Source organism: Mustela nivalis, assembly GCF_964662115.1.
Source record: "Mustela nivalis genome assembly, chromosome: 12".
Taxonomy (NCBI): Eukaryota; Metazoa; Chordata; class Mammalia; order Carnivora; family Mustelidae; genus Mustela; species Mustela nivalis.
This window is the reverse complement of record NC_139031.1, coordinates 92,431,305-92,453,995: the sequence shown is the minus strand read 5'-3', so window position 1 is coordinate 92,453,995 and position 22,691 is coordinate 92,431,305. Positions and strand designations below refer to the sequence as shown.

The 22,691-nt window shown below is 46.7% G+C and overlaps 1 protein-coding gene across 2 annotated transcripts in view; it reads right to left on the bottom strand.

Moving 5' to 3' along the window:
• The window catches only part of ABCA13 (ATP binding cassette subfamily A member 13), a 321,989-nt gene that overhangs the window by 109,167 nt on the left and 190,131 nt on the right, over nucleotides 1–22,691 (bottom strand). The window contains exons 43-45 of one of the 2 annotated variants that reach the window (XM_082692779.1): nucleotides 13,754–14,003; nucleotides 7,595–7,693; nucleotides 2,495–2,564 (exon numbers count right to left, since the gene is read on the bottom strand). In XM_082692779.1, coding sequence (XP_082548905.1) covers nucleotides 2,495–2,564; nucleotides 7,595–7,693; nucleotides 13,754–14,003 — 419 coding nt within the window. The remainder of the gene's footprint in view (nucleotides 1–2,494; nucleotides 2,565–7,594; nucleotides 7,694–13,753; nucleotides 14,004–22,691) is intronic. The other variant, XM_082692780.1, reaches the window with a different exon arrangement.

Sequence of the window (22,691 nt, the reverse complement as noted above, 5' to 3'; positions counted from 1 at the left end):
AATCAAGAAGTCAGGGGCACTAGAACATGTCCTCAGTTTCTGTTTCTAACCTTATCTGTTTGGTTCCACCCCAACATGCCCTCTGTAAGCTGAATACTGGCCTGCGAAGGTGTCAGGTCTGAAACTTGGGAAAGTACTTGTAAGGGCTTCAATGACAAACTTTGCAGACGTTATTCAAGTAAGCATGTAAAGGGGAGACTCTCCTGGATTGTCAGGGTAAGTCCTAAAGCAGGCACATGCACCCTTGGAAGAGGGAGAGGCAGAGAGAGAGGAGGAGGACAAAGAACAGGAAGGAAGGAGGCAGCAGATGCTGGAAGGGATAGGAGCAGACTCTGTCACCGCCTCCAGGCAGAGCTCCCTGATTTCATCCCTGTACACCAGTTTTCGGACGACTGACTCCAGGCAGTGATAGGATGGACTTGTTGCTTGAAGGCACCCTATCTATGACAAGTCATTACAGCAGAGACAGGAGGCGAGTGCCCCCTTCACTCATTCTGTGGGAAGCCACGCTCTTTGTCGATGGTAGGCTTTGAGTCATATCTTGGGGTTCTCCCGGGACAGTGAAGCCTGAAACAACCCCTTGTTCTCCAGAGCCAGCTCGATTCCAGTGCCCTTGCAGTGGCGTTGTCTACCAAGCAACATGTCCCCCTCAGAAGCAGGGTTGCCCTGGAACACTGCTGTAGGTTCGGAAAGACTCACACAATCAATGAAAACCCCAGGGAATGGGCGTATTCATGCACACTGGGGCCTCTGGATGATACATGTGAATTTAAGGGGAGAGAAATACTTTGCCTTCCAGTAACTGGGCTCAGCATGATCTCTGGAGAGTGGAGACCCAGCGCTGGGTCCTGGCTATCCTCCCGCACACCGTGTGCGGCCCCTCTGGGCCAGCCTGTAAGGCGGCACCATTCCGTGCGGCGGTTCTGAACTCCACCCGGATGTCCTGTCTCCTGGACCAGAGTCCTCTGCCTCCCAAAGTGTGGAGCAGCATTTCTCAAAGTGCGTCTCAAGGAACCCAGGTCCACAGACAGGAAGGAGTCACTGGTCGAGTAATCAGCAGGGAATCCTGTGTCTGTTCTAACCCACCATCGGCGCCAGCACGAGCTGGCATCAGGATGGGCTGCAGCAAGGGGACCCATTTGGTTCCTCTTTATCTGCATGTCCGAGGCTTGTCTGGCTATGTCACAGGAACCTTTCTTCCCTCCGTGCATAATACTGCAATGTTATGGTTCACGCAAGTTGGCGTGAATTTAGGAACATCTCTGTTCCTTTGCCATGGACACCCAGTCTAGTGACAACAGAGCTAAGGCAGCTCATAGGAAAAGGTGCTGATTGAACAGAATGATTAAGTCAAGGCCAGGAATAAGGGCACAGAATGAAAAATTAGTGGTTTCATAACAGAAGGGAATAAACAAGAGAGGGAGGAATCCATCATTGCATCCAGAAAACCGGAAGCCAGAGGTAGCTGGGCTCTCCCTGCAAAGGAGCACGCAAGAGGGCTGAGCAGCCAGATAGCCAGGTCCCGGGGACATGGGTGGAGTCTCAGCAAACTCTCAGGTCAGCCACCAACCATGCCTCTGCCACGGGGCTGTGCCACTGCTCTGACTCACGTGCCACGCTCTGCGTCAGAGAAGAAAACAGGCCAGATCCATCCAGAAAAAAACCTCCTCAAGTCACTAAGCTAGTAAAAGAAATATATCCCATGTTCCACTAAACAGAAAATCCCTGGAAACATGGGCTTCATGGGACCATGTTTTCCTAACAGACCCTTGGTCCATTTCAACTGCTTTTCCTTTCTGGAAATGAGGATTGCACATTAGCTTGGTGAGTGTGGCTAACAGGCTTTCTTATTAATTACCTTTTGAGATTTGCTTTGAGATGAGTTCCAGTCAGCTTTCCAAATAAGTTCCAATTCCCACCCTGGCGCAGAGTGGAGAGCTTAGAGCCCCGCTTTAACAGTGGAATCCGTACCCCCATCTGTTTTTATAGGACAGCCGTAATCCAACAAGACGGGTGGTACCTTAGCTTCTAATATGTAGCTCTCTCCACACTGCAGCACGTATAAGACAGGACGCTGGAGGTCATCCTGCCTTAAAATTGGGGGAAATGTCTCCCCAAAAGGCAATTCTAGCTTCTTTCTCATGAATCGAAGATTAATTTGCTCACTAAATGCTGTCAGAGATGTCAATGGTCATGAACAGCAGAAAATGAGTAGTAGGGTCACTGTAGAGCCCACAGAACATGCCAGGTCACTGGGGAGTCCACAGAACATCCCAGGTCACTGTAGAGCCCACAGAACATCATATCATGTAAATGTCCACTCTGTGTACTGTAACTTTTCCCAGAACCAGCTAATCAGGTCAAGCAGAGAGTCGCAGAAGTTCCCTGAGTTAACGGTGATGAAGACGTCGTAGACGTCGTAAACGGAGTACGCTCATTTTTGTGACTTGAGGTTTGAAACCTACAAAGGATATAACACACCATAGAAACCTACCAGGCAGCCACAGGAGTCGGGCGTTCGGGCCTGAGACAGGGGATCCGCGCGCCAGCATGAAGAATTCCTCCTAGCAAACAAAGGAGAGACTCAGGATGATCTTTCCGATAACAGAGCTCCTTGATTTCCATAAAAGTGAGTTGCACCAGCCCAGAGCCGCTCAGGAGATAGTTATCTCCTGCTGCAGAAGGCAGAGCTCTTACATTTGTTTTCACAGCTTGAGCTGCTAATCTGATGACAACGTTTCATTACAATGACAGTATTTCCATTCTATTAAATGATGCTCACTTGGTTGGCTGTACGGAAAGTGCTGCCAAGGCTCCCAGGGACGTGCGCTGGGGCCGGGGGCTCATCTGCCTGCGCAGACACCTGCTCTCAGGCACTCTGCTCTGTGCACCACGCCAGCCAGCGATAAGCATAGGAGCTGCTAATTCGGCTTCGTGGCGCGACACAGCGATTTAATCAGCATTTAAAGAAAAACAAGGATTAATTTTCCAGTATGAAGAAAGGCCGCTGGATAGAAGCGGTGAGGAAAGGACCTCGTGGAGTGGCTCCAAACCTTTCATTCCGAAGTTCCCCGGGTGCTCTCACCCTTGGAGTCTCCGTCTCTTTTTTCCTGATGCTCATAAATCAGAAGTTGCTTTAGTAATAATCATCCCTCTCTCCTCAAAACTTGGTCAAGAAGGGAGGAAACGAACATTTCCCGAACAACAGACACGCTGCCGGGGATTTTTGCCAAAACGTCCCGCTGGCCCCGCTTTTCAGAAGGGGAAATGGAGGCTCTCAGAGAGAGCTCGTCCAAGGTCACAGTGAGTAGGACGGGTCTTTGGTGCCCTGAGCTCCTGGCTCTGGGCTGTGCTGCTCCCAGGTGCTCCCACCAAGGTGCAGAGCTCCAGGCGACGACAAGAAGACCCTTGCTGTGTCCACAGAAGCAGGTCAACGAGAACCTGGCTTCTTCCGGTCTGGGATGTGGCATTCAGGAATGCTGGGTTTCGGGTCTCCTGAATGCAGGGAAGGCTGAGATTCCTGTCTGGTATGCATTTTGAATCTTGGAATGAGGGAGCTGCCCTAAGGGCCTGATCTCAGGAGGAAAGGGCCCTGAGACACAAACTTGCCTAAAGGAACAACAGCCTTTCCCACGGGGGCAGCAAGGCACCCCAGCCCGTCTCAAGGCTGGCTTCAAGCTAACACTGCCTTGCTCGTGGCCTAAGTCCCTCTGTCTATAGCAAACCTCACTCACTCGCCTTGAGATCTGCAGACCACTGGCCTGGAGAGCGAAGGACCAGAATTTCCCAGAAGACCAGCCCTGACTGCACTTGAGAAACCTGCCAATGCCAGCAAGTCTGTTCAGGGTCCTGTGGACAGGTGACTCAGCACCAAGCACTCACTTCTCTGGCACGAGACCCTCCCCCCTGCTTTTCCAGCACCCTCCCCTCTAAAATTCTCCCGCTTGGCCTGGAGGATGGCCTTTGGGACCATAGCCCACCTTATCTTCCCAGATGGCCAGCTTCCTGAATGAAGCAGACTTTCCTCACCCACGATCCCTCGTCCCTCAAGTATCAGGTTTCCAGGGGCAAGCCATGGAACCTGAGTTCAGAACAGGTACTTGGTCCAGTAACAAGACCACCATAGCACGTGAGCTGAGCGCTACTCTTTCTAGAGAACCGGGAGCCCGGGATGCAGAAACAGAGCGGGGTTAGGAACTTGCCCATGACACACGGCAAAGACAGGGTAGAGCTGAGACGTGGGCTCAGGCAGCCGGTGCCTGAATCCGGGCTCTCTGCCCCTGCCCCACCAGGGCAGATCTGCGCACTCCTCGGGATCTCAGGGCTTCACCTCAACATCCTGAGTCTCCCCCGAAGCAATGTGTACTGACTGCTCCTAGCTGCGGACCCAACTTCAGGAGCCCTGGGAGTCAGAGGACAACGAGACGGTTCCTCATACTGCTACTGACCGTCGAATCATGGAAATGACCTTCCACCTCTCCCCACCTGGCTTTCACAGTTGAGTGAAAATTAAAAAATCTGCTTCCTTCCACTCTTGTTCTCTGTAAAGCATCAACAAGCACGGGTGGGCGAAGGGACCATTTTGTCTCAGAGACGGAGGGGAAAATGTCACCAAATTACAAACCTGGTAAAATGAAATTAAATACTGAAAGCTACAGGTTGCCTTTCAAAAACTGGTAACTTTAAGCACATTTTAAAATTTAAATAACACATCATGTATTATGATGGGAAAACTTGTATTTTAGGTCAGGCTTATACCACAATTAATATTTTTGGAGCTCTTTATTACCTTCCGTACAAAAAGAGGTAAAAGTCAGGCATTCATCATCATACCCTTACATAGGAGACTCAGAGGAGCTCAACAGAAAAATAACCCGTAAGCAGAATCCCACTTAGTATCTTAAAGATTCCTCTAATTTAATAATCAAATGATTGGTCAGGTATGCCAGGAAAGGAAAATATAGATATCCCTAAATTCAAGACTAGCTTTCACTTACAGAAGGAAATTTACTTGTCTTAAGGAAAACCTTTTGCTTCCATCTGGGATCTTAGGAAATCAAGCCTATTTTTGTCACACGGGCAGAAATTATTAATATATTATTAATTATTCATAGTGAGGGGCCCAGGGCTGTCTGCCCCAAAATATGTAACCGTGATATATTGATTATTTTGGATTAAATTTACAGAAGAGCTCTTGCTGGTGGAGGCCAGACACTCAGACCCTTTGTCCTAAAAGCAGGAGAAATGTCTCCCTGAGGAAGGTGTAACCTCTCTTCTTTTCTGGAGAATCCTGTATAAGCAAACCTTGTATCTTCTTTACCAATTGCCTACCCCAAGCCCAAACCTCTTTGTTTTGTAGGTTCTTTACAAATGTATTGTCTCTTAGTCTAAAAGGTGTCCAGCCAATTGCTTTGGTCACTTCTTTGAGCTCCCATACATACTAATTAAATTCGTTTTTCTCCCATTCATTTGTCTTACATCAATTTAATTATTAGACCTGCTAAAGAACCTAGAAGGGAAGAAAGGAAAAGCCTTCAGCCCCTAAAATAACATTCTTGAGTGAGGCAGCCTCCCCTCCCCCACCCCTGGCCTTTTGTCCTGGTGACCAAGACAAAGGGGCAGGAAAGGTTACAAAATAGGAATGGTTAAGAAGAGACCCTGTGCATTTCCCCAGAAAAAAAAGGAGAAAACCAACACACAGATTCTGGAAGGAAAAGAAAGGCTGAAGAGAAAAACCAAGGAGGGTGAGCTAGCTGCAGGGGGGTGGGGAGGGCAGCTGAAGGAGGGGGTTCGGAGCCTGGGGAGGGGTGAGGATGGGGAGCCATCCAGAGTGCCAGGAAAGGAACTGCAATGCTAAATATGTTCTGCTGTTCTTAGCACTGAATCTACTTTTTCCCTCTCTGGAGAAATTTGATAAAGAGATGTCCTTTGGGGGCACCTGGGTGGCTCAGTCCTTAAGCGTCCGCCTTCGACCGAGGTCATGATCTCATGGTCCTGGGGTGGAACCCTGCATCAGGCTCCCAGCTCAGCAGGAAGCCTGCTTCTCCCTTTCCCTCTGCAGCACCCCCACTTGTGTGTGATCTCTCTCTCGCTCTCAAATAGATAAATAAAATCTTAAAAAAAAAAAAAAAGTCCTTTGATCAGTCAGCCACACTCCACAGGCAGGGCCAGGGCCAGCCCAGTTCTCCGCAGGCCCTGGGCTGCTGGTCAGTTTCTCCAAGCCTGTTTACATCCCACACTGCTCCCCGCCCCCCCGCCCCCCCGCCTGAACACAGCAAAGGGACGGACACAAACGTATTGCCATGGAAGCTCCTGCTTAGTAAATGGAATTACTTTGTTTTTCAACACCAGACTACAGTGAGGCGACATAATTAATTTCCCATTAATTCGTTCATACCAAGCCCCTAATAGTTATTCCCTCTTGATTGATGACTTGACTAATGCACCGATGTGTCCTCGCCCATTAGAAAAACCTACTGCCAAAATTGCATTATTGTCTAGATTTTTATATTTATGACTCCAAAGCGTACGCTTTGGTACTTAACACATCCTTGTGGTTTTATCATGTTCCCCACGTGCTCTTCCCGGAACTGTCCATTCCTGGAGCAGGGCCAGGTCGGACATCAACCCTGGTTCTTCCCACAGCACTGCTCTTACAGTAGATGCTCAATAAGTAACAGTCAAGCAAACTGAGAGAGGAAATTCTTTACGAAGAAAGGCAGGCTTTCACAAGTTTCATTAAAAAGTTGTCTCGATGTTATCACTTTCAAATCTTAGAAGGAAAAAAATCTTCAACGTAATTCACCTCCAACAGGTGAACCATTTTAAGTTCCTTTGGTTAAAAATAAAAAATACAGTCTTTCCATAAGTACAAGTTTTCCCTAAAAGTAAATTACCACACATTTCATATTTACTTACTACTTCATGCTTTTTATCTTTGAGTTTTATCAGACAAATTGAATACTATTAGTTATTAATTTTTTAGCTATAATATAAAGCTTGTGTTTGTGTTTACCAAGAAAAGAAGGGACAACTATGTAGCCTAACTGACTCCTTAGACTAATGTATGTCACTTAACATTGCAAGGGGGCTGGGTGGGAGAGCTGAGTGGCTCAGTGGGTTAATCCACCCACTCTTTTTTTTTTTTTTTTTAAGATTTTATTTATTTGAGAGAGAGAGAGAGATGAGAGAGAAAGCATGAGAGGGGGAAGGTCAAAGGGAGAAGCAGACTCCCTGATCAGGAAACCCGATTCAGGGCTCGATCCTAGGACTCCAAGATCATGGCCTGAGCTGAAGGCGGTCATTCAACCAACTGAGCCACCCAGGCACCCCAAACACTCTTGATTTCAGCTCTGGTCATGAGCTCAGGGTAACGGGGTGGAGCCTCAGATGGGTTCTGTGCTCACCATGGAGTCTACTTGTCCCTCTCCCTCTGTGCCTTCTCCCCCATCTCTAATATATATAATTACAGTCTTTTAAAAAGAAAATAAAATGAACCTGGAAGGGGAAAGACCAGTCAGGCAGGGAGATGGTTCTCGAGGTCTGCAGAGTTGTGGGTGGAGGGCACACTCTCAGAAAGGCAACCGATACTTACAGGTTTGGGTTCAAATCAGCACAGAGTGGATCCCGATCTCCAAACTTCCTCAGAAGCACGTGGGTGAGCTCCTGGCCCTCGCTCCCGCTCCCGCTGCTGCTTTATCGGAAGACGAAATAAGGTGGCCATGTTAGTACTTGTTGGCAGAGATCACAGGACAGCGCGTCCTAGCTGAGCTGATCGGGGCACCGGACTCTTAGATCTGTGATCGCAGATAACGCTTACTGTTGAGTTAGTATAGTAAAGCGAAACCATTGTTACATATTAATTGTTACATATTAATGCTCACACTGTATTCTTGTCCTCATCTTCTCACTTCTGCAACATTGTCATCTTTGGCATTTTTGCATGGCTTTTTAAAACAAATTTTAAAGGCTGCAAAAAGGTTTAATCACATTAATATATTAAAATCTATTTTAAAAATTCTCTTAATGTTGGAACTCTGTTTTGTTTTTTTTTTCTATATGTGAGCTATACGGAACAACCATTTTCTTGGTAAATCCTGTGTGTGCTTTAAGTAGACAACGATTATCTTATTTATTTTACTGGCACAAGCATCAGAAGTCAGGTGATAGTTTCTGAGGAACACCCAAGACTTAATTTCCTTGCTGAAGATACTGCGGGCGGTAAGACACACTATTCCTCTAACCTGGGGAGGTGTGGAAACAAACTCTATTACATTCCATACATGGAGTGAAAGAGATACCTTGACTTGAGAAAATGGAGAGGAAAAGAGCATTTACATCTGTCTAAATTGTACTCATTGGGAGTGGCCTCTTTGAAGTAATTAAAACTCTGAACTACTACTGCATTTCCAAAAGAAAGGAGGTTTATTACTTCCAGAACTTATATCATTTATTCAAAATGCTTCTGAATAGACATGGTAGGGAACACTTCCCCCATAAAGAAAAATGATGTACTACTAGCATGAGCAGTTACTTACATGTAGAGGGTGGCCTCTAATCTCTTTGGAAAGCAGCAGGTTCATTAACAAATACGCAAAGAATGAACAAAGGTTCATTTTAAACAACTTAAAACAGAAGCTTTCCGTAAGGAATGTAAGACCCCGGTGTCATGTCCAAACACGGACAGGGTTCTGATTCCCGAACAGGGTTCTGAATCGCCCCGGCAATCAAATACGGGGGGCGGGGGGGGGGGAGGGTCGAGATGCTCAGTCTTACTGAACCTCCACGACCCAGAAGCACCAATAAAAGCCCAAAACGAAAAGGAACCTCAGTGTTTCCCACAGTGCAGCCTTATGCCCAGATCAGATTTGACAGAGATTTCAAATTTTCCTAATCCCCTCAGTGAGCCTCCAACACACCAAATAATGTTTCCTCAGCTTCACATTGACCAGCTGCCACCCCCGTGACCTTCCTCGTTACCTACACGCCTTGAGAAGGGAACGAAGCCCCCCCAGCACTCCTCCGACCTTGCCATCTCTGGGCAAAAGCTGCCCAGCACTGTCTTCCAGAAGGCTGCACGGCCGCCCGACTCCTCCCCTGCCCCGCCCAGTCCAACCTCACCCCACCCCACCCCATCCCACCCCATCCCACCCCATCCCACCCGGCCAGACCCACCTCAGCCCAACCTAACCTCACCTGGCCCCGCCTCGCCCCTCCCAGCCAATCTCAACTCCACCTGACCCCAGCTGGCCCCGCCCCTAACCACCCCCCCCCGCCCAACCCCATCTTGCCCCGCCTATCCAGGCTTGCCCTGCCTGGCCCCGCCCAGTCCCACTAAACCACCTTTATTGGGCAGCATCTCCCCTGCCCTGCAGCTTCCCCAAAAGTGCATCCCCTCTCCCTGCACTTGTTTCTAAGTCATCTTTGGCATTTGTGCTCTGAGTTCCTTCTTCTGTAAGCCCTCCTCTGCCTCCTCTCTCTTCTCTCCTGTTCCTGCCCAGTGGCCTGGAGACCTTCACCACTGGCTTTTGACATCACCAGTGGTTTTAAAAACCACTAGTTTTTAACTGATGATCTCCTCTCATCACAGGAGAATACGACCCAGGGGAGAAAGGACACCAGGCTTAGGACTGCAGTTGGAACACAGTAGATTCTCAAAAATAATTCATGAAGCAAACTGTGATCTTATGACTGGGCTCATCCTTCATCACTATCCAAATATTTTACCTCCTTAAATATAGTCTTCCTCGACCTCTTAACTTTCAGAGAGGAACAATTTTAATAGAAAAGAAAGACCAATCATGACAACAAATTAGTTTTGTGTTTGCTGAGGACAACTCCTTTCAGCTCCATACCTGTGTATAAGCTTAGGATAGGAACATGGCTGTAGCATCCAGCACAAAGTAATTATTTATAGGAAAACACCATCTTCCCCACTGCATAAAACACAACAAAGGTTTTTAAATATTCGGATGGTTTACAGTTGACCTAATAGGATTCCGTACAGCAGTGGACAGAAAGGACAGTGATGAAACACTGAAATTTACACCAAAGTAAAGTCTCCTAAGTTGGTGTTATGACCTCTGCATAAACAGGCTCCCCGTTTCCGACAAATGAGAAAACACGTTTACAAGGAAAGGGACATATTTTTTACTAAAATGTTGCCCATAAAAAGAAAACATTATTTGTGGCATCTGTAGAAATACTCTGGATTGCTTTCTTTTGATCCATTAATCTAAGAACAAATATGAAAGTTTAAAATCCTTTTTTCTGAAAAACATACTGACCTACAAAGTGGTTTGCTTGGAGCTTACTTACTGGACTTACTAAGTGCAAGTTTAAAAGTTATGGTTTGCTTTCTACTAGATTTTTGCTTAGGTCTAGAGATCACTGCTTTAAAAAAAAGAGAGAGAGAGACTGGCTTTAAGTTGTCCCTTGTGGTCTGAAGATTCAAATGCTTGTTCCTAAAACTATTACTTTGTGCTTGTCTTCAAATCCTCAACTATATTTTAAAGTGCTGTTAGAACCAAGTGAAATCTGTCATTACCAGACTCTAGAAAGTGAAAATCAGTGCCTAATCCTGATTCTGGAGGCAGTTTCTCTGCCTTACGGGATACTGTTTCTCTCTCCCTGTTACTCACAAGCATCAGAGAGACCCAGGGAGCTTGCTGGTACAGAACAAATACATATTTCTAAACACCACCCCAAAGGGGCTTCCTGTTGTTAATGGAGCCCCCTGGACTGAAATCCGCAGATCCCTTGAGAAAAAGATTAAAAAAAACAAAAACAAAAGATCCAACACTCTAAAAACAAAGAAGAAATCCTACAAGCTTACAGACAGAAAATATTATCTAAGAAGAAAAGAGAACCAGGCAAACAGGCAGCTGCAGGGGTGGTGGGAACTGTGGGAGGGTGGTGGGGGGGTGAGTGGAGTGGGGGGGTGGCATGGGGGGTGGGGGAGGGAAAGGTGCGCTATCTACCATCTCCTGATAACTCTGAAAAGGACAAAGCATCCAGAAACTCTGATTGCAAACCAAGGTAGACTATGGCTCCCCAAAATACACCTCTTTGGCATAAACATTTTCCTAAGGTGGCTATTTTTAAGAGATACATAAAAGCACTGAAGAGGATATGCAAGATTGTAACTGCTTTGGAAAAAGTTTGGCATTATCTCCTAAAGTAGGATATTTACATGCTCTGCAAGTGATCAGCAATTATGTTTCTTGGACCAGCCATGAGAGGCTCTTATATGGGTATAACTATTATTAGACATTTATTAGAATATACTAGAATGTTCATGCAGCACTGTTCACAATGGCAAAAACAAACGAACAAGCCAAAAACAAACAAACAAACAAAACCTGGAAAGAGCTCCTAATGCCCATCATTAAGAGAAAAGATTAGTAAGTTGTGGTATATTCACACCACGGAATACTGTCCAATATTCAAAACAAATGATACGCAGAAACATGGAACAATATGGAAGTGCATAGTCATGCACTCTGAAGTGAAAAAGGTCATTCTCAGATGCATGGGGTTCTTTTGTACACTTCACAACAGATACAGAATTGGGGTGTGTTTAGACAGAGGCAGAGGGCTGGGATAATGGGGTATGGAACATGCGTTCAGTCGTAGCCTCCAAAGGCTTCAGAGACATGCTCATTGCAGGACTGACTAGAAGTCAGCAAACAGAGGAAATCTGGCTCTGCGTGGCCAGGTCAACATACTAAAAGCTCTGAGAAGTTTATAGAAAAGAAACCTATTTAACTTTGTTTTGCAACTCAATCAGTCCCAACAGGAAGAGGGATCTCTTCAGCGGCATTCAGAATGGATACCCAAAAGAACAGCTCTAGCTCTCCTGAAACAACCATTTAAGAGATGCCATTGTAAACTAAACCGGATTAGATCACGGCCCACATTTCGCAGCCTCTTAATGCTGCTGCTCATTGTCCTTGCAGGATGTGGCCTCTGCCTGGAATGCCTTCCGCACCTGCCAGGAGAAAGACTTTTGCCGGATTACCTCGTTACCCTTCATGTGACTCATACTTCTTCCTCTATCTGGAGAAACTTCTTCTACCTGCCTGGGGAGCACCAAGCTATCATTGAGGAGACTCAGTTCAGGCGCGATAGCCTTTCAAAGGCTTTCCTGGACACCCACAGACAGAGCACCACACCCTGTCCACTTTGTCACAACCCCACACTGTGTATCTACGCCTATCATTTTCCAAGAAACACACTTAATAATTAAACAACTCAGGATAGTTGCAGCTCCTTCCCACTTGGGGAGTGTGGCAGAGATGAGAACATTGGGCCAGAACGCCTTAGTGGACGCTGTCCTTCTGGTCTGTTCCTTTAAAACAGTTCGAAGAAGATGAGGGCAGGAACATAAAATATCTAGGCAGAAGGAAAAGGAGCCCACTTGCAGAGGGAACACACAGGGCCGGCCCACATTTCCCGAAACAGAGCAGAACTCTTTGTGAGTTAATCCCAGGCTCCATGGATCACAAGGAGCACAATTAACCGAAGGACCCAGACATGAACTGGACAGTTTGTCATCAATTTCACCTTCTCTGCCTATATTTGTCTAAATCTAATTCCAAATTACACATCGTTGTAAAAGCAAGTAATACTGGGAAGCACCAAGAGTCTGGCTAATTAAGCTTGTTTTTTTTTTTCAGTAAGAATAAGTAGTTGACAAAGGCAGAGCTCATCGTGCCCTCCACACCATGCGCCCCCTGGGTCATATGCGCCGCACCCGGTCCCCAGATGTCTGAGCATCACCTTCCAGAAGGAGAGCTGTACCTGGTCATTCAGGTTGGTGATGCTCTCAGCACGGGGCAGAGCTCAGGGGACAAAAGCTTGCCTCATTCTGGGGAGCCAGGGAACCATCTCAGGTCCCTCTATCTGGCCCCCAGCAGTAAAACTAACCCACTAGAAACACACTATGCAAATTCATCTCCTATAAAACTCCAAATTTACAGGCAGCAAACCTGGACTTCCTCCAGCCTGGGGACGCATATGGGCTCATGCCCACCCTGAGAGAAAAGTCAGATGTGTCTCTGCAAAGACAGGTGTGCAGCTCCTGGCTGTGGTCCCAGAGCCAACCAGGCGGGTTCTGTGAAACCCAATAGTCCCTCTTATCCACAGCTCTGGTTGTGGATCACCTACAGTTGTAAGTGGCTTTCCTCCAGGCAGACCTTCAAGTCATTCATCCCGAACTCATCACATCGGCACTAGAACTAGGTGAGTACCGGGGAGAGCCCACATTCACGTCACTGTAGACTATCTGTTGTTCAGAGTGCTCTGTTATTGCTGTTGTCAGGCTCTGCCTGTGCCTGATTTAGGGGTGAAGCTATATCGTAGGTCTGTAGGCATGAGTAGGAAAAAACTCAGTATCTCCAGTCCATGGGCTTACCCTATTGAACCCAGTGCTCCAAAATCATGAAACCTCACATATATTTGAGATTCTTAAAAGTATCAAAGCTACTGGGACACCTAGGGAACCTCAGTCACGTAAGCATCTCCCTTTGGCTCAGGTCATGATCCCGGGGTCCTGGGAGGCAGCCCTGCATCAGGCTCCCTGCTCAGCAGAGAGTCTGCTTCCCCTTCTCCCTCTGCTGCTCCCTCTGCTGTGCTCTCTCTCTCTCTCAAATAAATAAATAAAACATTAAAAAAAAAAAAGGATCAAAGTTACTGTTATTCATAATCCTGACATAACTTGGAAGTAAAAGAGGGGAAAAAAGAAGGTTCTTACCTGAAAAAGGAAGCTTCAGCCCTGTCGTAATGGCCTGGTGTCAGTTTGAGGGGAGGGTAGTCGATGGCCAGAGGCCTCACCATGAACAAGGCCATGGCCAAGGCCACGAAGAGGACGGGCAGCAGCAGGTCGGAGAGGGCGCCTTTCCAGGCCCGGCGTGTGTGGCGGAGCCGCTTAACCAGGAGGGCGGTGGCCTGATCCAGAGGCCGGGGGCTGCCCCACACGGGCGGGGTCCTTGCTGGGGCATCACCTGCAGAGACAGGGACATGCAGCCAGCCTGAGGCCAGGGGACCCCCCTCACGCACGCACACACACATGCACACACACTCTCTGGGTTCTGGGGATCCTTCCAGGGCTCTGGCAGCTCATGGTGCAGGAGCACCCCCGTTCTCACTCCCCACACTGAGGGGGACACTGGAAATTTACATACACAGGATGTCTTGTGACCTGGCAGGGCACGGATGGAGTTCTCCTGTTGGTGAAAATGCAGCGTGCTCCTCAGTGTGGACTCAACCATGTCCCCAGGTGCATGCTGGGGGGCGGGGGAGGGGTGTCAAGGGGGGCAGCCCCCTCCCTGCCTCCCTTCTCCTGCTACATCTCTTGTTCTCATGGCCCAGTCGTTCCTGAAGATGCTCAGGTGACGTCCAGGTCAGGCCCAGAAAGCACCGTCCCCCAGCCCTGGAGCCTATACCCCCTGCCGGGTGGGGGCATCCCTGGTGGAGAAGAGGCCAGCGTGGTCTCCAGGAGCACATGTCCAGCTCCAAGTGAGTCCCCCAACCCTCCAGGCTTCAGCCACTGGGCCCTCCTCTCCTTCCACCACCAGCTCCACCCTCACCGAGCCATGCTCAGGAGGGGAGGCTGGACAGCAGGGCCTGAGCACACATTGAGGCTGTCCTGCTCCCCTTGCTGGGTCCCTATCGGAGGGGCCATCTGGGGCCCACACAGAAGAGGCTGCAGTAGACCTGTCCCAGGGTGGGCCAAGCAGCTGGTACCGAAAACTCTCACATCCAGTGTGAAGATGACAAAAACAGGGGAAAGTGAGAGGCGGACCGAGGTCTGCAGCCCCGATCCCTGTCCACAGGAGGGACGCAGCCATGCCCTGGCTCCCCCCAGCAATCCCTTCCAAAGCCTTCCAGAAAACCCAACAGGAAGTACTTGAACGGGAAGGGTGGCCTTCTAAGAGGTCAGGTGTGCTAACTTGATGGCCCTGCTTACAAATACTCAGCGGAAAGGCAGTTACTAAAGCACAGTGGATACAGTTCAAGTCCCCGAGAGCAATCATTTTGGAAGATAAATTATTTATAACAGCAGTAAGCACAGAGCTGGAGAAGAGCAGCTGGGGACAAAAACACGTCTGTGGACTAAGTCCTTCCTTTGTCGCATATGCATGGAGTGAGCCAATGTCCTGCGGCAGGTTCCGGGCTATTCTGGCTTTGCCCTCAAAAAAGACATCACCTAGGAGCTGAGAGAAAATTATTTAAAAATGACCCAACCCAGGGTAATTGATTACTGCAATCAGCATGGGCAGAACCAAAAGGGCTGGTACCAAGAAAGCCTGGAGAAGGTGAGAACGAGTATGGGGCATGTACAGACAGACCCACTGAGACCTGTACAGGAAGTCAGGTCACTGTCCCTCCTGAGCACATTAATGCCCAGACCCTTCTTACTCCGTCCTCCTTGTGAGTCTCTCTCTCTCTCTCTTTTTTTTTTTCCTTAAGATTTTATTTATTTATTTGATAAAGAGGCAGAGAGACAGATGGAGCATGAGAAGCAGACTTCCTGCTGAGCGGGGAGCCTGATGTGGGACTCGAACCCAGGAACCCGGGATCGTGACCTGAGCCAAAGGCAGAGACCTCACCAACTGAGCCACCAGGCGTCCCTTACCTTCACAGAGAACCCTTCACTTTTGACATTTCTGGTCACCAAATGTGGGGCCTTTCCCCACACATCAAGCGATTCTCCATGACACCACCTGGGTGTCCCACAACCAGCTCACTTCGGACACCATCTCCCTGGAGAGTGTGGGACCCCACAGGAAAAGGTTCAGTCATACAGAAGGGCCCGTTCCCAATGTGGGACACCCACCACAGGCCCAGCTTGTTACCTGGGCCTTCTGAGTGACGAAGCGTCCATCAGAGTCTCCCATGACCCTTGCCTTGGGTCTGACTAATGGGCCAGAGTGTTCACAGACTCAGGGACATTTGCCAGCTTACAAAGGGCTGGGATAGAGGACACAGACGAACAGCCAGGTGGAGGCGATGTGTAGGGTGAGGTATGAGGGAAGGGTTGCGGGGTTTCCAGCACTCTCCAGTACATTCCCAGCACATCCCAGCAGCTCTCTGGGAGCCCTTATTATTTGGATTTTATGGAGGTTTCATCACACAGACATGATCCACCCTGAACTCCATGTCCAGCCCCTCTCCCCTCCCTGAAGGATAGAGATGTGGCTGAAAACCCCAAGCTTCTAATGATGGCTTGGTGTTTCTGGTGAGCAGCCCTATCCAGGCACCCACCCAGTGTCTCCTCATTGGAACAAGTGATGCTTCTAATACTCTTCCCTTTCTCTGCACAGAAGCACGCCTTACCCTGTTTAGGGTCAAGAGGGATAGAATGATATAAGAGGACTTATGACCCCACTACGCCACCGGGCATCGTATATCAAAAGCCACACTCTGTGAAGTCGCCTATAAGAAGCATCTTGTGACATCCCCATCTAGGTGCCCACACTCACCTGCCTGCCAGTCCTTGCACCTGCTCAAACATGCCTACATTGGGAGGTGCTTACAGACACCTGTTTATACCAGGGAAGGTTTCGTCTATGCAGCCAGATGCTTAGAAAACAGAAGCAGAACACAACTTTCTAGATGTTGGAGTCTACCTCATACATTTGCCTGCCAATGGAGGAGCACACTCAGAGAATGGCCATCTATATGCCCACAGGCTTGGATCATAGAAGACAGTCACTGGGAGACGGCAAAGTCTACATTGTCCCAGATCGGAATCCAGACTCAGCCACCAACCAATGTGTTGTACAACTTCTGGAAAATTCCCCACCTCGCCAAATGTCAGTTCCCTCAGACAGAAGATAGAGAGTTATAGTGTCCCTCTAGGTAATGAGGACTCTTATCACCACCCTGGTGAAACGATCAGAACAGGTATGATGGGGAACTCCAGCCATCGTAAATGCTCATCAGACAGGCTCAATAACTCTGTGGGGAAAGACGTTTCTCGTTATTAAGAAAAATAAATTCTCCCCACCTTCCCATATGTTCACTGAACATAAATGAGAAAAATGAAGGACTAAAATAGTTTATGGTCATGAAGGAACCACCAATCAAATATTTATGGCTAAACTCCTAAAGTATTCACATGAATAATTTAACAGACAAAATTAAAATGCTGGACCAAATTGTTATGAATTGTCTTATTTGACTTACGAGTGTAATTCTATATAAAGAATCTAGTGACACCTATAATTAGGTATTCCAATTTACCCCGACCATCAAATTAGTTAGGAAAAATGGCCAAAGATTTCTCTCTCTCTCTCTCTCTTTTTGGTCTGGTGGCTTCAATTGTTTAAACATTAATACCTTGTGGGGGATATCTTAAATTCTCAAGGACTCAGTGTACACCCCAGAATCTGATCTTCACATTACTAGATTCCTCCAAATATTCTCAAAGCGTTTAAAACAAAGTATCACAAATGTAATACATTCAAGTCAATTTTTTAAAAATGAATATTCCAAACAAAAAGTGGGCAAATAGCATGCATGAATATGTAATTCATTAAAAAATCTACGGGAAACATATGGGATCAGGAGGGAGACAAACCATAAGAGACTCTTAATCTCACAAAATGAACTGAGGGTTGTGGGGGGAAGGGGGGGAGGGAGAGGGGCTGGTGTTATGGACCCTAGGGAGGGTATGTGCTATGGTGAGTGCTATGAAGTGTGTAAGCCTGACGATTCCCAGACCTGTAGCCCTGGAGCAAATAATACATTATATGTTAATTAATTTTTTTTTTAAATCTACAGGAGAGCCAGTTTATATTAGAAAATAGGGCAACAATGAAGTTTTCAGATCTGTAATACAGTAAAGATCAAAAATAACATGAATGCCTAAAATTATTGCCTTTTTAAAGAAATGGGCTTTTTTATTCCATGCTAACGAAACAGATGAGTATGGACTTTCTGTGGGAAACAAATATGAACCATCTTTGATCAATGACTCCCAATCCAACAGTGGTATTATTAAAAAAAAGAATGGGGTGCCTCAATAGTTCAGTTGGTCAAGCATCTTAGTCTTGGTTTCAGCTCGGGGTGTGATCTCAGGGTCCTAGGATCAGGACCTGTCAGATTCCACACTAAGTATGGAGTGCACTTGAGATTCTCTCTCCCCCTCTCCCTCTGCCCCTACATGCACCCCACTCCCCTGCACACACGCATGCTTTCTCTCTCTAAAATAATAAACACATCTTTAAAAAAATAAAAAAATATAAAAAATGGAAATTCATCAAATGTATCAAATAAGGTGGTTGTTACATCTTACAGAATATAGTAGCAAGATGTTACAACACAGCTCTACTGTATTAATCTACTATAATACAGATGACATCTCACTGATGGGAAGATTGTTTATTACACAGAGTCAGTGAGTAAAGCAATTAAGATAGGCTTGTATCATCTTTTGAAAAAAAAATGTCTATACACAAATATGGCTCAATAAAATGGGGCGGGGGTGCTAGTCGATGGAGAAGTATGACCCAAAATATTAACAGCACGTATTAGCCAAAAAGAGATAGGGTTAAAGCATTAAATATATAATTGTAGGAAAATATTCATAATATGCCAAATAAAAAACTGTTACAAGATAACGCATAGAATTAATAGAACTTACTAAATATACTAATATTAAGCTGTAAAAGTTAGTATTTTGGTAAATATGCTTAGAGTGGAAAGTTCTTTTTGAAAAAAAAAAAAAAGATTTCTTTATTTGAGAGAGAGAGCACATGCATCCATGCAAGTGGGGAGAGGTGCAGAGGGAGAGGGAGAGAATCTCAAGTAGATTTCACACGCAGCATAGAACCTCATGAGGGACTCAATCCCACAACCCTGAGATCTTGACCTGAGCAGAAACCAAGAGTTGAATACAAGAGACTGAGCCACCCAGGTGCCCCATAGTGCCCATAGTGAGAAGTTCTTTTATGGAAAGCTTTCTGTACTCTATATACTATTTGATAAAGTGTGTGTGTGTGTGGGGGGGTGTTTTAATTCAGAAAGTTAAAGTAGTACAGGCATCTCAACCTTCTTAAAAGTTTATAATTTGTATTTCTTTGTGTGCTAAGAACATGGCTACTTTAATTTTCTTCACTGATTTTTCAACAATAAATATTTATACATTTTGTAGTCAATAATTGTTTTTGCCAAGACTGTATACATATTCAGGAAATGAAGCACAGCTTTATGAAATAGAAACTCTCATTTTCTGGGGCTCCTGGGTGGCTCGGTCCATTAAGCATTGGCCTTTAGCTCAAGTCATGATCTCAGGGTCCTGGGATCGAGCCCCACATCAGGCTCCCTACTCAGTGGGGGAGAGTCTGCTTCTTTTTCTCCCTCTGCTCTCCCCCTGTCGTGTTTTCTCCCTGTCTCAAATAAATAAATAAAATTTTTTTAAAGGTATCATTTTCTGTTTACCTAGTTACAGAATTTTAGAGATAAAACAACTCTTAAGAATCATGTAATTGAAAAAATAGTAACAATATAATTGAAACATTTCACTTATTTATAAATACACTCAGGAGAGCTTCTGAGCTAAGTTAAATTTGGAGACTAATACACAATGAGTGTTTACTATGTATAAACTCTATCCTGGGTCCTTAAGTTATCTCTTGGAATACCGTTCTCAAAGGAGGCTCTTAAACTCGTAAAAGAGTCAAACATGTCACAAAACATGTCCATTCAACCTGAACAACACAGGGTAACATATATAATGGTGGGAGGGAGGTTTCTCCAAGGAGTCAGCCATGCCAGGAGTTCCCAAAGTAGAAAAAATATTGGCTACCAGGAAGGGAGGGTAGCCAGTATGTGTGTGGGTGGGGGATGGGGGGTAGAGGGTGCTCCAAGAACAAAAAAAATCTTAATGCACGGAGATTCTGAGACAGAAATATGGTAAGCTGGTTGAGGACAGGGCATTACAGATATTTTTCCACAGCAACCCAGTCATGATCTGGGATTTCTAAATCATTAGCACACAGAAAAAGGCTGAAATCATTTCATCTCTTCTCACCAACCCAGCGAGATAGAATCAGGTGAGCTGTCCAGAAAGCATAATGATACGGTTCCTTGGGAATGGGTTTTAATTATAGGCACAAGACACATTGTGGGTTCAGTTCCAGACCCCCATGATACAGTGAATATTGAAATAAAGTGAGTCAAATAGCTTTTTTGTTGTTGTTTTCCAGTGCATATAAAGATATATTTACACTATGAAATATGCAGTAGTATCAGGTCTAAAAAAATACACTTCCCTTAATTTAGAAGTACTTTATTGCTGAAAAAATGCTAACCAGCCTCTGAGCTTTCAGGCCATCACGGTATTTTTGTTCGTGGAGGGTCATGCCTCGATGTTGGTGGGTGCTGGCTGATCGGGGTGGTGGTGGCTGAAGGGGAGGGCGGCCACGACATTTCTTAAAATACAACGGGGAACGTTGCTCCACTGATGGACTCTTCATCTCTCGAATGCCTTCTTGATAGCTCACGCGATGCGGATGGATGACACTTTACCTACAGAACTTCTTTCCAAACTAAAGTCTGTTATCTCAGACTGCCACTGTTTTATCAACTAGGTACATGGAAGATCCTAAATCCTTTGCTGTCATTTCAACAGTCTTCACAGCATCTTCACCAGGAGTGATTCCATCTCAAGAAACACTTTATTTGCTCACCCCTAAGAAGGAAGTCCTCATCCATTCAAGTTGGAGTGTGAGAGGCAGCAAACCAGTCCCACCTTCCAGATCCACTCCTGATTCTTGGTCTCTTGCTGTTTCCACCACACCTGCTGTGACCTTCCTCACTGACGTCCTGAGCCCCTCAAAGTCACCCGTGTGGGCTGGAGTGAACCTTTTGCTAAACTCCTGCTTGTGTGGATATTCTGATGTCTTCCTATGAGCCCCAAGTGTTCCTCATGCAATGGTTCCTCTAGAATGGTGAAGGCTTTCCAGAAGGCTTTCCAATGTTTTGCACGGACCTGCCAGAGGAGTCATCCTCTGTAACAACGACAGCTTTGTGAAATGTATTCCTTGAACAATACAACATGAACGTCAAAATTACTCCCTATCTCATGGGCTGCAGAACGGATGCAGCATCATCAGGCATGAATATGGCATTCATCTTGCTGCATGTCTCCATCAGAGCCCTCAGGCAACCAGGAGCATCGTCTGTGATCAGTCAGTCATGTTTGGAAAGGAGTATTTTCTTTCCAAGCATCAGGTCTCAACAGTGGGCTTAAAGGAGCCAGTGAACCATGGGATAAACAGATGTGCCACCATCCAGGCTCTGCGATTTTATTTCTAGAGTACAGGGAGAGTCGACTCAGCATAATTCTTAATGACTCAAGGATTTTTGGAATGGTCAATGAGCATCAGCTTCAACTACAAGTCACCAGCTGTATGAGCCCCTCCCCCAAGTCAGCCAGACACGGACTTCTCCTCTCCGGCTATGAAAATGCTAGTCAGCATCTGCTCCTGGAAAAAGGCTGTTCCATCTACACTGAGCATCTGTTGCTGGACGTAGCCACCTTCCTGAATTCCCTCAGCCAGATCTGCTGCTGACTTGCTGCTGCTTCTCCATCAGCCCCCGCTGCTCCCCCGTGAGAGGTTTCTTTCCTTAAACCGCATGAACCTGCCTCTGCTAACCTCAGACTTTTCGTTGGCAGCTTCCCCGTCTCTCAGCCTTCACAGAACTGGAGAGTTAGGGCCTTGCTCTGCGTGGGGCTTTGGCAGAAGGGAATGCTATGGCTGCTTCCATCTTCTGCCCAGACCGTCAAAACTCCCTCCTCGTCAGCAACAAGGCTGCTGTGCTTTCTGACCATTCATGAGTTTGCTGGAGTAGACCTTGAATTTCCTTCAAGAACTTATTTGTGTTCACCATGTGGTTCATTGGTGCCTTTGAACGATGCTGGCTTTCAACATGCCCTCCTTGCTAAGCTTAATCATTCCTCGCTTCTGACTTAAAGTGAGAGATGTGTGACTCCTTCTGTCCCTTAAACACTCGCAGGCCCTTGCAGGGATTTTAACAGACCTGATTTCAATCTTGTTGTGTGTTAGGGAATTGGGAGGCCCGAGGAGTGGAAGAGGGATGGGGGACCAGTTGTCAGGGGAGCATTTGCCAGTTAAGTTCATTGTGGTACTATGAGGGCACGGGTTGTGGTGCCCCAAGACAATCATAAGAGTCATATCCAAGATCACTGATTACAGATCACCCTAAAAAACTCCATAATAATGAAAATTTTCACATATTGAAATGCTCCGAGAATTACCAGAGTGTGACACAGAGAGACCCAAAATGAGCCAATGTTCTTGGAACAACAGTGCCCACAGATGTGCTTGACCAAACCTTCCATTTGTTTAAAAAATAAAAAGACAGAGTTTGCATACCCTGATAATGTGAAGTGTGCCTGTGAATGAGTAGAGGCCTTGGGTGGACATTCTCTGGGGGAGACCACCACCAAACACCAGCACCCAGGAGTCCCAGTCCTGCCTCCCAGGACGACCTCTCACCCTGCAGACAGGCCAAGGTCTCTGAGATTCTCATCTATAAAACAAAGGTTTTGCCCAGGTCATCCTCAGCATCTACCTTCGGTCATCCTCAGCATCTACCTTCGGCTCAGGTCATGATCCCGGGGTCCTCGGTTCAAACCCCGCATCGGTCTCCCCGCTCAG